The following is a 17,434-nucleotide window of genomic DNA, read 5'->3' on the forward strand; positions in this document are numbered from 1 at the left end:
ACATTATACACATGTATGGAATCATACCTGCAAACCCAGTATTTCGGAAAGCTCCCTGTCAGCGATCAATGACCAAAATCAAAGAAAGAGTAAAGAGTAAATACTCTTTCCGCTCACTTGCTGCAAAAGGTGAGCTTCCGCATATCTTTGACGGCTGGACCGATTAGATTTGTTTACATATTCCACTCTCCTTGTTCCAAATGTTGAATCCGCAGATTCATCATTTTCACTTCAGGGAAAAAAAAGGTCTCCAGCTCGTGCAAATGCATACGCGTATCAACATTATATTATCTTCAGACAAGAAAATTATCTTAATTTAATTTTTTTTTTTTTTTTTTTTTTTTTACAAAGTATTCCGCCTGGTAACCCTCTCTTACAGATAACGAGCCGACGTCTTCCTCAAGGCACCACCGATCAGCTCGACTGACCCTGAAGTTACAGCCTGTTCACCTGATAGGGAACAGCTGAAGGGGAACCAAGTTACCTGGCGACGGTCGCGGTTTAATGTGGAACTACGGTGGCTGGGAAGTGCAAAGCGCAACAAATTAAAAAAAACAAAAACAGCAACAAATTAAAAATCTGCATCAAATTAAAAATCCACAACAAATTAAAAAAACGCAACAAATTAAAAATCTGCAACAAATTAAAAATCAACAACAAATTTAAAAAAATGCAACAAATTAAAAAACCGCAACAAATTAAAAAACCGCAACAAATTAAAAATCAATGCTGACTTAACAAAGCTTCAAACCTGCTTTTCAGATGGTCTAATATTTAAAATAAACAGGTTTCAGTAGAGATCTGTTCTCCACTGTATCACTCTTTTATTTTACACACAACAGTGAAACTAAACTCAGCGGAGACTGCAGCAGAGAGGACACATACATCACACAGGAAAGAAAAGTGTTGTTTTTCCAGGATTTATTGTTTACGAAGTTTACCTTTGACGTCATGTCCAGCTGTGGGGGCGCCAGATTACAAAACAGAGACTTGCATTGTCTCAAATTCCTAAAATATTTCATTGAATGAGTCTATCTTCTTCCAAACCTTAAACACGTTTTATCTTGTTCACACAGTTTTGACATCATGTTGACATGACATCAGTCACTTTTCAGTAAAACTCTAAACAGTCACTGAAACCCATTTTTCACAGTGATTTGCTGATGACACGGGATCGAAGCAACTGGAGGCAACAACTAAACACGACTACAACAAATACAACACTATTTAAACACAACAACTCACAATTGTTCACACCTGCTGCTGATTGCCAATGTCATTTACATGCATTGAGCCAGAGCCAGAAGGCCTGAGCCAACAATGCATGGACAAAAAGAGGCAGGGGAGGTCAGGAGAGTAAAAATAATTTCAGCAATTCGGAAACCACAGAATGATAATGATAATAATTACGTGGAAAAAGTTTAACATATGATATTAACATATGCCACACAGAGATCATATCATCTGTTAACATATTTCTTACTTCCACACCCTTTTTATACATGTTAACTTTACTTAAAATTATAATTTTTTTTAATAATGAAAAAGATAGTGATTTAATTAAGAGACGGAAACAAAGACACTACAGATAGTGTTACAGATTACAGATTGTTTTACAACTGTTTGGCACATTTTTTGAAATGTTTACTTGGTAAAATTAGAAAATTAACTTATACTCTCAAAACATCAAATTCTTCTGGGAAAAAAAAAGCACACAACAACGTGCTTAACAGTTGTTAAAACCTGTTCGTCATTCAAATAAAATGTGTTATGCTCGTCAACACAGACCTGGAAATAAATTCTGAATATTTAATCTTCAAAAATGCATTTCTTTGTGCTGTCATTGTTGTTTTTAAAACAACACAGCAAGCAGTCTCATATAGGCTTATTTAATTTCTGCTGTACTTTAAAACTGGTGGTCCTAATATCCCAAAAGCATTGCACATGTGTTTTTTTGTCACAGTTCTGAGTCAGTGTTGACCCAGCATTTTGAGTTTCTTATGTTTGCTCAGTGTTGCGTCATACTCTTACGTTATCTGTGTGTTCCGTCCGTCTGCCTGCCCAGTTTATTTTTGTATTCTCAGTTTAGTTTAGTTTCTGTTCGTTGCTCCAGCAATAAAGCTGTGTGTTTGAGTTCACGTCTGCCTCAGAGTGCTGCATTTTGGGTCCTATCTCCCTGTCTGCCCGCACACAGCCATGACATTTTTGGGTGAAAAAGAAAATGATGTTATGTCTTTTTGGTTAATAATTCATTTTGATGATTAAACCTTCCTTGTTTAAACATGTACCACGGTGCGTTCTCATTTTGCTTGCGACTTCTTGATGCTTTTTTATTAATAAAATAATATATATAATAATGTACAAAAAAAACTTATGATAGATAGTGCTTATGGTTTGAAGTACTCCCCTCCATGTGATTATGTAATTAACCAGTGAAGTGGTACATTTATGTATAATATACTACAAGTTATATATTATAACTATATGTATTGTCTGTTTTTTATGTAAATTTCTGACCTGCGAACAGAATTGCTGATAAACTGGTTTTTACTTAGGAACAAGCAGAGCACCTCTTCCTGGCACCATGTCTCTAATGATTAACCACAATGGTTCACTATTTCTCACAAAAATCACCAAAACGCGCATGAATCCCACTAATGATTCAATTCCTTATGAACTATAGATATGGGGTATAAGAAAACATGTGTGGATGACAACTGTAAAGTAATAAAGTGCTGGTTTGCTCTTCCACGAAGTTCTTGTGGCATTTTGTACATGGTGTCAGAAGTAGTTGACGGTCATGTCTCAAAGCTGTAGTTGTAGCAGTGATGATGGCAACGTTTAATACATCTAATTTATTGGACTTCACTCAACCAGTGGAAGCAGTGTTTTAATTGCTTCTGAGTTGCTACTAAACTCAACCAAGAGGATTGTGATGTGCAAGTAAATACACGGTTATTGCAATGATGAAATAGGCAGAACCTATATTCAGTACTTTCACAATTAGAAGTTGAAATGAAGATGAAGATGAAAATGATCATTACTATAAGGTGGCGGTGAAGAAGTTTGATGAACACAAAAAGCTTCATAAGCGTGTGAATTTCCATCACCATTCCCAATGTCACAGTGAGAGCGTAGACGCCTTTGTTAGAAATCTCTGTCAGTCAGCAGAACATTGGGACTTTGGTGCCAAGAAAGATGAACAAATACAGGGTTGCATAGTCATCGGTATAGCAGACAATGAAGTGCCACAGAGGCTGTAGATGGAGTCTGACTTAACCCAAGTATAATTCCCTCGAAGCACAGGCAGACACCAGTGGTTTTCTATCACTGGTTTATTTGAAGACTTCTCTCCAAAGCCACCATGAAAACTATACAGCATTAACAAAATAAAACTCAACGTAAAAAAAATAACACTGTACAACAAAACACGATAAATCAATAATTATCTCGTTGGCTGCATGCTGCAAAAAGGGAATTAGCCGCCGTTCTTCTGAGGTTTCCTTTAACCGTGTGTAGTTAAAGCCCATTAAACATGACCTTCAATAAAGACCTTTCTTGCTGCACGCTTACATGTGTTTTTTCCTCCTTTCTCCCCCAAAAAGGAAAGTAGTGCAACTTTTACGCTAGCTTGACTTTCAAAATAAAAGCTCCAAAACTTTGACTACATAAAATAACAAAACATAAAGTCATGTACAGCTTAAACAATTTATAATGATGACATGGCCCTTGACAAGATAAAGAAATAATCCAAATTATATACAATATCATCATGCCAACAGCTACACCTGGAGAGTGTATGTATATTGTGCAGGTTCTAGCTTACAATATAAAGCGTCTTGAGGTGACTGTTGTTGTGATTTGGTGCTGTATAAATAAAACTGAATTGAATTCAATGTTTGTATTACTGGAGGACGAGAAGGACGAGAAGGACTGAAGACCACGAAGAGAACAATCTGAAATAATCAAACACGTGGAGTTAATATAGACTTTATAGCTAAGTGCAGTCACAATGAACTTAGATTTATCTGGAGTGTGTTTGTGTTTCTCTGCTCTTACTGATGTTCGTTTTGTTGGACTCTGCAGGTGAAACTTTTGATGTGTCTCTTGTCCGCAGTCACTCCTGTGATGTTTGTTCATCTTGAGTGAGACAAATCCCACTCCATCATTAAGATCTGATATTAGCATAGAAATGGAGTCCACCAATTACATTTTTTATTTGTAGACTGTGTATGAAAATTTTAGTGTACTGCATTTGAGAAAACAATGAACTGCTGGAGAAAAAAAAAGAAATGTATTTTAACGCTGAAAAAGACACCTGTGGGTAGAATTAAAATGTTCTGTATCTGTTTGATTCCTCTTTGTATTTATGAAATAAAAAGCCAGGCTTAAATTATTCAACTGCAGCAAACCAAAAAGGTTGTATGCTTCTGTGTGCTGTCATCATTTCATCACATGTGCTGGGGCGTGCAGTCAGCTGTATACCTCAATTAACCCTTTCACGCATAGTGATCACTACAGTGGACAGCTATTCAAATGCTGTTTTCTTGTATTTGTGTCAGTGTTGATGGTATAATTGCACATAAACCACTACATTGGACACTGATGTGTCGCTCCATACCCTGCCACCCACTGGTCAGCATGGTGTCCATCTAAGTTGACATGAAAAAAACTCTTTGAAAAATACATGTTTAAAAATAAGTTCTAAAAAAGTTTTTTTCATGCCTAAAGATGAATAAAAAATACTTAAGAAAAAAATCCTGATTGACGTTGTCATAATTCGTGTATAAAAGGGTTAAAAAAATCAAATATTTCACTGAATAATCTTAAATATATATTCACAAAATAATAGTCATTTAGAATATTTATTTTACCTGGTTAAAGTGATGTTTGCTCCTAAATCTCAGGACACAGTGTTTGCACATTAGGACCGTAAGACATCCCCTTCATCTTTATTGTGTTTAATCTGGAAATGCCCAGCAACATCTTTTGCTTTTCGTTGTTTCTCACCACGCATGAAGCATACTGCTAAAGCAGTTTCAGTGAAGGCAAATGACTCTGCCCACATAGCATCAAACCTTCTGTTTTCTTCACTTTTACTTTCTTGAATTTATCCATGGGTGACGTACCAGGGGTCGAAAAGCTCATGCCCGCAAGTTGTCACACATTGGAGGTTATGAATCTTCAAATTTAGAATTACATTTTAAAAACGAATGAACTACGATAAAAAAATAATTTTAATTAAATACTATTATTTATTTTCCAAAGTCACAGGGAGCTGCAGCAGAAGGATGAAAGAGCCACATGCATCTCTGGAGCAGCGGGGTGCTGAAACCTGCTCTAGGGCATTAAGGCCAAAGTCAAAGAAGAAAAAAATAGCCGTTTTGCTCACCTGGCACTTCATTGTTCACCTGTAATCGTGCAGCGCCACCACCTGGACAAAGATGAAACATGCCAAGTGATCAACTGTGATAGATGAAAAAAAGTTTTTTAATTTACTCATTTATTTATTTATTTAAGTCTAACTATAATTTCTGGAAGCTGATTGAAGTCTACATTTAGCAAAATAAACATAGCAAGCAAACATTAATCATACGGAATACATTACAGCTTAAGGTGCGTTAATTCAGAAAAAAAAAAAAAAGCAGGAAACACGGAAGCGCTCCTCATTCTCCAGGTGACCGGAAACAGCATTCCCTGAAATTACGCTGAGGACGCTCAGAAACAGGTATGCAAAAGCTTCAACAGATTTTGTGCCTATACTAGGTCTTAGGCTCGGACTTTCTTGTGTGCTCATATAAACGAAGATAGTGTAGTGTGTCCCGTGGGAATGGCGTAATCTCCTCTACTTTCGAAATGATCTTGGTAGTGCGCAGATGAACGCCAGGTTTGAAAATTTATATGAATGGTGACTTAAAAAAGCTTTAAACCTGCTTTTCAGATGGTCTAATATTTCAAATAAACATTTGTCGGTATAAATCTGTTCTACACCGAATCTCTCTTTTATTGTAAATGATAGTGAAACTAAACTGAGTGCTGACTGCAGCAGGAAGGACAAAGACATCAAACAGGAACGACAAGTGTCATTGTTCTAGGATTTAGTGTAATGATTAAAATCCGAACTCAAACCAATCGCACAATTAATTTTCTCATCGTGATTATACTGTAGTTTATTTCTGTCGCTGCAAGTGAACTTGGAACTCTGTCGTCACGTGCAGCAGGGGGCGCCAACTCCCATTCTCTCAAAATCCCAAAATAATACAGTGAATCAGTCCCTCCTAAGCAAAACCTTAAACAATTTTCATCTTGGTGGTGAAAGCTTCATGTTTCTTTTTCTTACATGTTTTTTACAACTGCTTGGTTTCTTGAAACCTAACATTTTCTGTAAAACATGCAAAACATAAAACTCTTTTAGAAACAAGCACAAAACAACGTGTGTTAGTGAAAAACTATGACATTATTTTGTCAGAAATCCACATTCAGATTTTTATATGTCATATTATCTGAGGCCACACCCAACACATCTTATATAGCATTATACTGTGTATTGATCCATGTTATTGCTTCTAATCTCACTTTAAACCCAGACTCCAAGGTAGACCTCTGATGGTGATTAAGCTGATAAAATGATGTTTTCAGCATCTGTTAAACAGGTTTTGGGTGCTGCAAACATATTCCTCACAATGCTTTTTCATTTCTACTTTCAGAATCAGACCATGCTCCATGTGAGAGCTGGACGAGACTTTATGGATCTGTTTGATCGGTGCAGAGTCCTGGTTTTCTACACAGCTGCTGTCTTTGCCCTGATACACCCATGCAGAGGTAAGTGAAACACATCAGTGTAACAGAGTTATTAATCATTATTGTTGTGGATTTCTGCAACAATGATTTACTCACAAAAAGTTTTACATCCACCTGTTGGCCTAATAATGTAACTGTCTCCAGTCTGAATGTGGATGTACGTGAGCAATACTGAAATTCATATTTTAAAAATGCAGTCAGCAGTGACTTGAGAAATTGAGAGATTTCAATAAGATAATGTTACCAAGGCAGAAATGATTCATCAAGTAATTCAAATAATTACATTACAAAAAAGCCTGAAGGCAAATTCTTTGCTTTGATGCTTTGTTTGATGCACAGCTCTGTAGTGTTCAGTCGTCACCATGTAAACCTGAGCATTTTACCCACAATTGTGACTAAAAAAGACCTGCATTAAAAAAAAGCCTGCACAGCTCCTAGTTTTTGAAAAAAAAAGATTGCTGATTCATCGTCATTGCAGCAGTGATGATGATGCTGTCATAGTTTAACGTGGGGTATGTCTACACTCACACCACAAAGAACAAGTAGGTGGGTGTTAAGGTTATCTAAGCACAAACCTTGTTGGAACATTAAGACAACCAACTGCGGCCACAAAACAAGACACAAGACAGAGCTCTTCGTGTGACCACTCGCGAGGGGAGCCGACCAAGGTCAAGCCATTCCTTCCACTTGAACCCAGCCGAACTTGGGCTGGATCCCCCGTACCACTTCCCAAGAGTTCGCCCAAGATGATTGGCGCCAGGTGCCTCCTGGGAGAATTGCGGGCAGCTAAGACATGAAACTGAACAGATATAAAGTGTTTGTTTTGCCATACCATATATCATAAAACAAGATGCGACCTTCCCATGAACTTCCCCCTCTTCCCAAACAACAGAAAGGAGTAAACGTCCTCCCATCTCATGTGGCACAGAGTGCACACAGAACCTTAACAGACCTAAATAAGGATGAGATATTTTATCAACATACAAACGATTATATATCTCTAAGCACAAATGACATTAAAACATTAACATTCACAGTGGAGCCATTATCAAGATGGTGAGCTCAAGTTGAGTGAAGAAAGAAACATCCAAAACCGCAGTCTTGTTCCTGTACTCACCATTAGGAAAAACTAGCAGAAGTCATCAAAGCACCTGATCAACAAACTCCAACATGATGAAAAGCAAACTTTCTAGCTGCTCCATCCGCCACTGTTTGTTTTACATTGAAAAATCTGCAATAAACCTCCAGCAGTTAAATTGAAATATGTAGAACTGTTAACTTAGTCTTAGATACCACATTTAAGCTTGCTGAAGGCCAAATGGTAAATGTACTGGTTCTTATATAACACTTTTCTACTCTACCTGAGCAACCAAAGCACTTTACAACTGACAGTAGGCATCGCATTTTACATGACAGTGATACCTGCAAGCATAACAAGCAGGGGTGAGTTTAAAGGCGGGCATGGGATGTATTAGATCATATTTATTTCAAGGCTTTCGTAACATTTTTCAGATTGAAAGATAAAAAATATTGTGTTAATTAAATTGCATTAATATTTAAAAATATAACAATTAAAGCTATTTCATGAGCAAATAAAAATGTACATGGTCCAGTAAAACTCTGAGCCACTGGCCAGAAGGTTGTTAGGTTGGACACTGAAGTATTATCAATTATTAACATGTACATCATGAAAATGTCTTGTTTTCAGCAGCACAAAAGCTTACCATCTTTCCATCAAACACAGGGTGAACATAGTGATGGTAGGCTTGCTTTTTTTCACTGCAGCCACCACATGCTCCTTTATCCCTTTAAAGCCACTCTCCCCCTCCCTGAAAAACCAAAAAAAAATATTTTATTCACTTTGATCTTTACCTGTACTTGAGTTTATTTATTTTTGCTTCTAAGAAAATATTTTATTTTTTTCAACTAAATTTCAATATGACAACAAAATACAATCAGAGGGTTTTTACCTTTTTTTTGACAGATGTTTTAGTCATTGAGCAGTTCATCTTTGAAAGACCTATGTTTTTTAACCTTTGAATAGTTATAATGTCTCATAATAGACAGCCGTAGTTGTTACTATTGGGATTTAAATTTCTTCTGACTTGTAGCTTGACTACTACACTGAAAACTGAACTATGGTAGTTGAAGGTTTTGTCACACAGCTCAGACTTGTTGTAGAATTGACTTTTTGGCAGAAGTGTGGTCCCTGGCTCAGCTGTAGGGGAGGGGTGGTGCAGTGAGCCCAAGGGGCGGTGCCAGGGAGGTTGGAGGGACTGGTAGAGATGATTGATCTAATGAGGTTTTCCCTTTGTATAGTGAGGTTGGAGACCAGAGGAGTGTACAGACAGCTGAAAAGCTGGCTGATGTGTGTGCCAAACCGGGAAGAGTCATATGAGTGGAAAATCAATAAAAACTCATAGTGCAACCAGAAGAACAGTGTGTGGGGTTGCAGTCCTTTACAGACTTGTTATTTAAAAAGGATAAAAAGTGATGGAAGTTAGTGTCAGAGGCGACAGTGGTCTTCTAATTTTTGGTTAGTCAAAAGACAGTATGAGCAGGTGTCCCATGTAAAATTTGGGCTTAAATCCTTCAAATATTATGATTTTAGAAGCTGAACAAAGATGAAAAAAAAAAAAACAGTGTGCATGATGAACTTTGGTCTTTTAAAAGAGAATCGCTGGTTTTTCAAACACTTTTCAACAGCACTTGGTAAGCAGGCTGTAAAAAAAGTCTGGAAAGTCTGGAAATCTAAGACACAATCCCGTTCTGTTATAGCAGCTTTGTGTCACTGGAATTATACTTCTTCTCTTCAGGTCAGTCAGAGGTTATTGGTCCTCTTCATCCAGTAGTGGCTTGGATTGGTGATGACATCATTTTGCCATGTAACCTGGACCCTGTTATGGATGCTTTGGACATGGCTGTGGAGTGGGCGAGACCTGACCTAAACCCCAGATTTGTCTTCGTGTGGCGTGACGGTGTGGAACTGGAGTCTATAAAACATCCGTCCTACACCAACAGAACGTCTCTGTTCACAGACGAACTGAAGAATGGAAACATGTCACTGAAAATCTCCAAAGTAAAACTGTCTGATGAGGGAACGTACAGATGTTTTTTTCCAGAGTTAAATAAAGACACTACAGTTCAGCTTGTTGTTGGTAAGTGAAAATATTATGAGTGTAATTGCATTGGATTTTTAAAATAGTAGAACTTTTCCTTAAACTCTGATTCATAAGTTGACATTAGTACTGTTTTAGTAGCTGCACAGCCTTCTTCTGTGGAAAAATGTCTTCTTTGCTATTTTGGGTGGTAGGCTGTTAAACTGTGAATACTACACTACCCATTCACCTTGGATGCATAAACCATATATACAAAAAAATATAAAGATATATTTTGGGTTTAATATTCAGAAGTGCATTCAGAAGAACCTCCAGACCATATTCAAGAGGTTTTTTGTTTTGTTTTTTGTTGCTGTTGTTGTATTTTTTTTCTTTCCTTTTTTTTTTTTAAATAGCTAATAAACCAATGTCATCATCTGTTCTGTTTGTGTTTTCCAGGTGCCGTCTCCTCACCTGTTATCAGCTTTGCAGGCCTCAATAAAACCATCAGTGGAGTGGTGTTACAGTGTGAGTCTGCAGGCTGGTATCCAGAGCCTGAGCTGCTGTGGTTGGACGGTGAGGGAAACCTCCTCTCTGCTGGACCTACAGAGACCCTCAGAGGTCCTGATGACCTCTATACTGTCAGCAGCAGAGTGACTGTGGAGAAGAGACACAGCAACAACATCACCTGCAGAGTCCAGCAGAAGAAAATCAGCCAGAGCAGAGAGACACACAGACATGTTCCAGGTCAATCTAATGTTTTATTTAATGGTTTGAATTTCATTTCTGTGAAGGGGGGGAACAAGTGTAACACTAAAGATGCAAGGAGTAGACATACTAAAAGTAGATTTTAAAAACTTGGGGACAACAATTCCAAGCAATGGAAAGTGGACAAGAGAGGTGAAGAAGAGAGAGCAGGCAGGGTGGAGACGAATGTCAATGTCTGCCATCCTTTGTGACAGAATGATAGCAACAAGAGTGAAAGGTAAAGTTTACTACATGGTTATGAGACCCAGAGACAGTGGCACTGACAAAAAGACACGAGGCAGAGGTGAAGATGTAAAGATTTAAATTGGAAGTGACCAAAATTAGAAACTGATACATCAGAGCAACAGCTCAGGTAAGAAGTTTGGATACAGAGTTAGAGAGGCAAGGCTGAGATAGGACATGTGGAGGAGGGGGTACTGGGTATACTGGACAAAAGATTAAAGATGGAGCTGAAGGAAAACAGGGAAATCCCAGAGAAGATTCATGGATGAAGTAGGACGTGCAGAGAGTTGTTGTGACAGAGGAGGATGCTGGGAGAGGGAGAGAAGTACACATATGATCTGCTGTGGTGACCCATAAAGGTCTGAGAGAAGAAGTGTTAACGATATGAATCAAAGAATGATATTTTACTAATATATATTGTAAACAATGAATTATGAATTGTTCTATTAATTTCAGATGATTTCTTCTTGGTCAGTCCTTCTGGTCCACCCAGTCGTCCAATCAGTAATCCAAATGTCACTGTTGCCTCGGCTGTCAGTGTTGCTGTTGTTCTTCTTCTAATTGGTGCAGTTTTCTTTGTATGGAAGTGGAGAAGAGGAAAATTCAGTAAGTCATTGTTTTCTCTAAATGATGAATAATTGTGTTTTACCCTCGTAAATAATAATAATAATAATAATTATTTCTCATATAATCAATCAATCTATCAAGAAATAATTTTATGTGTTACTTCTAAAAATATTTCTGAGTCCAGTGTAAAAGATTTAAAGGGATCTATCAGCACAACAATCACCTGAAGAGTAGAATTGTTGTCTTCTGCTCATCATTGTTTATTAGTAGAGAAACTCAAAATCCACCAACCTTTATTGTATTTGTTGGCTCTAAGAATGTATGTTGGCTTCAATGAATGAATGATTGAAATAAAAGAAAAACATATTCAGAAACTGTTACCAACTAGGAACCCACAGGACGCAAACTTCCCCCCAAAAAATCAATGTACTCCCAGTGCTGGTCCCATATTTCCATACTGGATCTGTTGAGGCTTGGATTGACAACAAGTGTCTCCAGAGCTGTTGATAAACAGGGTGCTCATGGAAACAATGCTACTGTTGGTTAAAGACAAAGGGAGAGGAGGGAGACAACATGAGAGAGGGAATATTTTAGATATCAGTCTCATGACAACATGTTATATTGGGGTGATTTGGTACTATGAGGTCATTAAGATAGATGGAGCCAAATAGTTCAAGAATATAGATGACTACTCATGTGTGGTGTCCAGTGTTGGGAAGGTTACTTTTAAAATGTATTCCACTACAGATTACAGAATTAATGCCCCAAACAGTATTTTGTAATGTATTCTGTTACGTTACTCAATGAGAGTAACGTAACAGAATACTTTGGATTATTTAATATATTATCATGCTTTTTACAACTACATGAATGTAATGTAACAACTACATGTGGGTTCCTAGTTGTATTTTCCTAGCCAACATACATTCTTACAGCCAACAAATACAATTAATGTACTATGGCTGTGTGATTTATTACTATTACTGAAGCATACTCGCCATACCAATACCAACTAGATATTTAAATGTTAATATAAAATGAGTAACAGTAGGGTGGACATTAGGTAAGGCTGGACTTTTTGCAGTGATCCCGTATAGAAAACTATTCCGTGCGTATATAAAACAGGTCTGCAGCTCTGAACCGTAGTAAAGGGACCTCTGGCTAATACGTCTGGCTCATGTCGGGCTCGTAGCCGAAAACTAGCTTTACTTTGTTGTCCGGGTCAACTCTGCTAGCAAGAGACAGAGAGAGGCATTGAAAGGCTGCAGTCGAGTCTTAATAGCTTAGTTACCACTGGGCTACACTGACCATGAGGCTACATTCTTTAGGGCTGTGCCTGTAACACTCAGCCTATTGCCTTCATATTGAATACGTTTTTGAACAATCACTTTCAAAAATATTTCTTCAGGTCAGTATGCGGGCCGGAAGTAGGGGTGACATGGGCTGGGAGATTGAGACACAGACATTAGAGCCTCTTAATGAATGTTTTGTTTGGTTTCCACGACGTGGAAATACCAAAAATAGAGAGGACATAGCCTAACATATGAAACTGGAAAATACCGCCGTGTAATCCATTTATTTCAACAGAGTAACTGTATTCTGAATACCACCTTTTTAAATGGTAACTGTAGCGGAATACAGTTACTCATTTTGTGTATTTTAAATACGTAACGGTGGTACGTGTATTGCGTTACTCCCAAACACTGGTGATGTCTGTCGCTGTTTCTGTGCATCCGCAAGGCAAACAGTTGGTTGTAATCTGTAAATTCACCACTAGATGGCACCAAATCTCAATCACTGCTCATTTATTGAGGTTGCTTCAAATACTTTAATGTGTAATTTATTTATTTTTTCTCACTTTTACCCATTTACCAAAAAAAAACAACAAGAACTTTGTTTCATATTGTGCTTCATCCATTTCTACTGCTTCTTTTATTTGACAGAAAAAAAGAAGAGTGAGGAGGATGGAGCTGAACAGGCCAGGAAGAAAAACACGATCAGCTCTAAAAACAGTGGGATGCAGGTGGTGGAAGAACAAAGCAAACCACTCATGACAGGAAGAGAAGAAGATGATGATGTGGACAGCAGAGAAGACCAAAGACATGAAGATGACAGAGAAACCAAACAAGATGAGTTTGTTTTAGAAACAGAACAAATAAAGAACATAAACAGTCCACAAGAAAAGAGAATAAATCAATCTACTGTTAATGACAAAGAGTCTTTGATTACAATAGAAAAAGAAACAAAAGAAGAACAGGAAGTGACAGGAAGAGAAGAAGAAGATGATGTGGACAACAGAGAAGAGAAAAACTTTAAATCGGAAAGAGAAACGCAACACGATATTCATGAGACAGAAAGGGAGCAAGGAAGGGACACTGAGAGTCCACAAGAAAGGAGAATAAATGCATCTACTGTTAATGACAAAGAGTCTTTGATTAAGATGGAACACCAAACACAGGATATGACAGGAAGCGAAGAAAAGGGTGATGTGAACAACAGTGGAAAGAAAAAGAGACAAAAGAAAATGGTCATGAAAAAAACCAAAAAGAAACAGAGCAAAGAAGTGGACACTGACAGTTCAGAAACAAAAACATCTGCTGTGACTAAAACTGAGCCTCAGTTTAAAATGAAACAAGAAACACATGAAGAACAGAGCAGGAGAGGAAGACATGAAACACATAATGTGGACATCAGAGAGCAGAGAAGTAAAGATGGAGAAACACAACAAAATCAGCCTGTGACAGAAACAGTTCAAACAAGGGACACTGACAGGCCACAAGAAAAGAGAATAAATCCATTAACTGTTAGTGACAAAGAGTCTTTGATTACAGTAGAAACACAAGACATGACAGGAAGAGAAGAAAAGGAAAAAGAGACACAACAAAATGATCATGATAAAAAACAAAAACAGGAAGAAACAGAGCAAAGGAGAAACACTGACAGTCCAGGAACAAAAACATCTGCTGTGACTGTGAATGAGCCTCAGTTTGAAGAGCAGAGCAGGAGAGGAAGACATGAAACACATAATGTGGACACCAGAGAGCAGATAAATAAAGATGACATAAAAACACAGAGGACAGGGAGGGACAGGATAAATCAGTTTATTATGACTGAAAAAGTGTTTCAGTCTACAACAGATCAAGAAACAGATGAAGAAAAGGAGATGCCAGGAAGGGGAATGAAAGCTGAGGTGGCTGAAAGTGAAAGAGAGAAAAAGATGCAAGCAGGAGAAACTGATTTAGGATGTCAGTTTTCACCATTTACAGAAGAACATAAAGAGGAGCCCAGTAGACAGAGTAGACATCGTCCAAATGCACTGAAACTGAATGAGGTCTGCACACTGCCAGTCAAGAAACAGAAAGTTGAGGAAGAAAGAAGAGCAAGCAAGCATCAGAATTTTAAAAAGCCAAAAAAGTATGTGAAAAAACAAAATGATGATCATATGAATGTTCATGATGCAGCTCACAGTCAATATGCTGCAACATCACAATCGTATGAACCCATGCAATGGACCAAAGATCATCAGAAGCTGCCAGTTCAAACAGAACCACAAGAATGTCTGAAAGAAAACGATGAAGATCTGATGGAGGCTGAAGAATATTCAGAAGAACATAAAGAGGAGCCCATGCCATTAGGAGAAGAAAAGTCCTTTAATTTTTCTTTTCATCTGAGCAGTGATCAGGAACCATGGAGAGAAAAAGAGACACAACAAGAACAGCTTGTAGAAAAAAGACAGATGGAGAGAAATGTGGACATGAAAGAGTCAGACACCGAGAAAAAGAGAGCAGAGGAAAACAGTGGTGAAGTAAACAATTCTGTGTTTGTGGCACAGAAGGAGACACAGAGAGAAAAACTGGAGGCAGAACAACAGAGAGAGGAAAACCAGCAGGATCAGATGGAGGTGGATTAACATTAACGACTTCAGATTTCAGCAGTTATAGAAAAACAGAACGATCAGCTCAGGAGAAGCAAATTCCTTTTTCTTTTTATGTTTGTACTCTGATCAGGAGCCACAGAGAGGAAGAAGAGACATGAGGAAAATAGGTCATTGAAGAAAGGCATGCAGTGTTGAAATGAAAAAGGTGATTATCAAGTGGAGGATGACGGAAAAGCTCAAATTAAATATGATAAGTTGTATCTTGGGCAGCACTGTGTTTATCACTGTTGCCGCACAGCAAGAAGGTCCTGAGTTCAATTCCACCATCAGGCCGGGGCCTTTCTGTGTGGAGTTTGCATGTTCTGCTCGTGTTTCCATGGGTTCCCTCCGGGTACTCCGGCTTCTTCCCACCGTCCAAAGACATGCAGCTGGGATAGTCCCCGCGACCCTGAAAAATATAATGGATGGAAGTTATATCTCACAGAACGAGGATGGAGCTTCTGCCATCAAAAATATGTCAAAAAAGAAAAATGAGTGCAACTGGAACTTTCAGCACTAGCTGACTTTAAATAACTTTTATTTTTTGTAAACATATATTCATTTCTGCTCATAGTGACTGTAATGTGGTGTTATTTACAGCTTGTTACCAGTGACAGTCTGAGTGCCATGATGCATCATTCAGTGTAATAAAACCACTTTTCACCTTAAAAGGTTAATGTGGTGAAGAGTCCTGTTTTTAATTTAAATCACAGCCTCCTGAACAAATCCAAGATTTTAAAACAATTTTCACCAGAGTTAACATTTGCTTCTAGGGTTCAATCTGAAATTATGGTTGAAGGAGGGTTAGGATAAAGGTTTTGTACTTAGGTGATGGTAAACTTATATTCATGAGACTTAAAAATGCATTAATGTTACAGAATCTCCTCACAGAGTGGAAGATGTCGCAGTGACTCAACGGGGAACACTGGTAATAGAAAACCTCATCCTAACAATGTCAGAGTTGTTAATGTGCCCAAAATAAATAAATAAAGTCTCTGAATATTTGTCAAAAATACACAAAGAACAGACAAACAGACTTTTTTTAAAGTACTGTTATTAGTGAGATTAGACGTATCACAAAGTCCAAAGCTTTTTTCATCTGGATCAGATCAGATCAGGATCAGAATGTAAAAAAAAAATAATTATGAACGATGTTAGGTTTAATGTATGTGTTGTAGGTTGCTATTTAAAAAGTTAGAATTTTGTTTGCTCCCTATGTAACCCACACATATGAGTATGTGCACGACCTCCATAAGGGGAACGAGCAGCCTTGAGAAGAACAGACTCTACTCAATGAAGGCAGCCACCTGGCGGAACAAGATAATGACAACATCCTGGGAGGGCTGCACTCACATTATATAACCACACAAATCGTATAACTACGCTTGCACAACACACTTTGTAACCATATATACAAATTTTTCTTAGTTAAAACAGCAACAAGCTTTATGAATTATGTGTGTAAACAGTAAAAACGACCTGCACAGGGGAAGCAAGTTGAAGTGGGTTGGACACAACTGCTTCCCTCTCGCGAGTGAAAACTTGAGCTCTGCGTGACCTTTTTCCTGAGTGAGTTTTGGTTTATCCAGCAGTATCGGGTAAAACTAACAAATGATTTTTATACCATAGCTTCAGTTTCACAAAAATCTCATTGCAGCTCAACAGCCTCATAAGGAAAGACAATTTAGTCTTTCAACAGCCTCCAGATGACATATTGTCATTAACTCTGGTGATCCTCACACTGTTCATCCAGCTTCATTCGATTCAAGTTTAAAAATGTCTTACAGTTTATTTTGTGACCAAATGGCTGGAAAAAAAAACCCCAAAACGTCAGTTTCAGTTGTCCTTTGTTTTTTGCCATAGTTTTCTTATGGTTGCTTGCTAAAACATCATCTTTACATTTTTGTACTTCTTACTGGGATATTTAATATTCCCTGTGGTTTAGGAGGAGCACTGTCACATCCACTCATACTGTCTAATAAGGTGTTCTTGACCAAAATAATGAACCCAAAAATGTTCCTGAAGGTGAGAATATGTGTAAAAAAAAGTAATATGTAATAAA

General features: G+C 37.8%; 2 protein-coding genes across 3 annotated transcripts in view; one reads left to right on the forward strand and one right to left on the reverse strand.

Moving 5' to 3' along the window:
- LOC102313163 (butyrophilin subfamily 3 member A2) overlaps window positions 1-299 on the reverse strand; it is a gene marked incomplete at its 3' end in the record, with an annotated part of 6,524 nt that extends 6,225 nt beyond the window's left edge. The window contains 1 exon segment of the mRNA XM_005952524.3: window positions 28-299.
- A 5,353-nt stretch (window positions 300-5,652) lies between these two features.
- On the forward strand, window positions 5,653-16,433 carry LOC102313666 (trichohyalin). Of its 2 annotated transcripts, none has more exons than XM_005952525.3 (6): window positions 5,653-5,728; window positions 6,708-6,822; window positions 9,618-9,959; window positions 10,359-10,646; window positions 11,346-11,495; window positions 13,400-16,433. In XM_005952525.3, exons 2-6 carry the CDS (start codon window positions 6,717-6,719, stop codon window positions 15,364-15,366), a joined length of 2,853 nt encoding a protein of 950 aa, XP_005952587.2. In that variant the 5' UTR covers window positions 5,653-5,728; window positions 6,708-6,716; the 3' UTR covers window positions 15,367-16,433. The 2 variants fall into 2 exon arrangements, with proteins under 2 accessions (XP_005952587.2, XP_014186734.1); XM_014331248.2 differs by lacking the exon at window positions 5,653-5,728 and adding an exon at window positions 5,764-5,887.
- The last annotated feature ends 1,001 nt before the right edge of the window (window positions 16,434-17,434 follow it).

This window comes from Haplochromis burtoni, unplaced genomic scaffold (genome assembly GCF_018398535.1).
Source record: "Haplochromis burtoni strain Fernald_Lab_line unplaced genomic scaffold, NCSU_Asbu1 Contig_1756, whole genome shotgun sequence".
NCBI classification, from domain to species: domain Eukaryota; kingdom Metazoa; phylum Chordata; class Actinopteri; order Cichliformes; family Cichlidae; genus Haplochromis; species Haplochromis burtoni.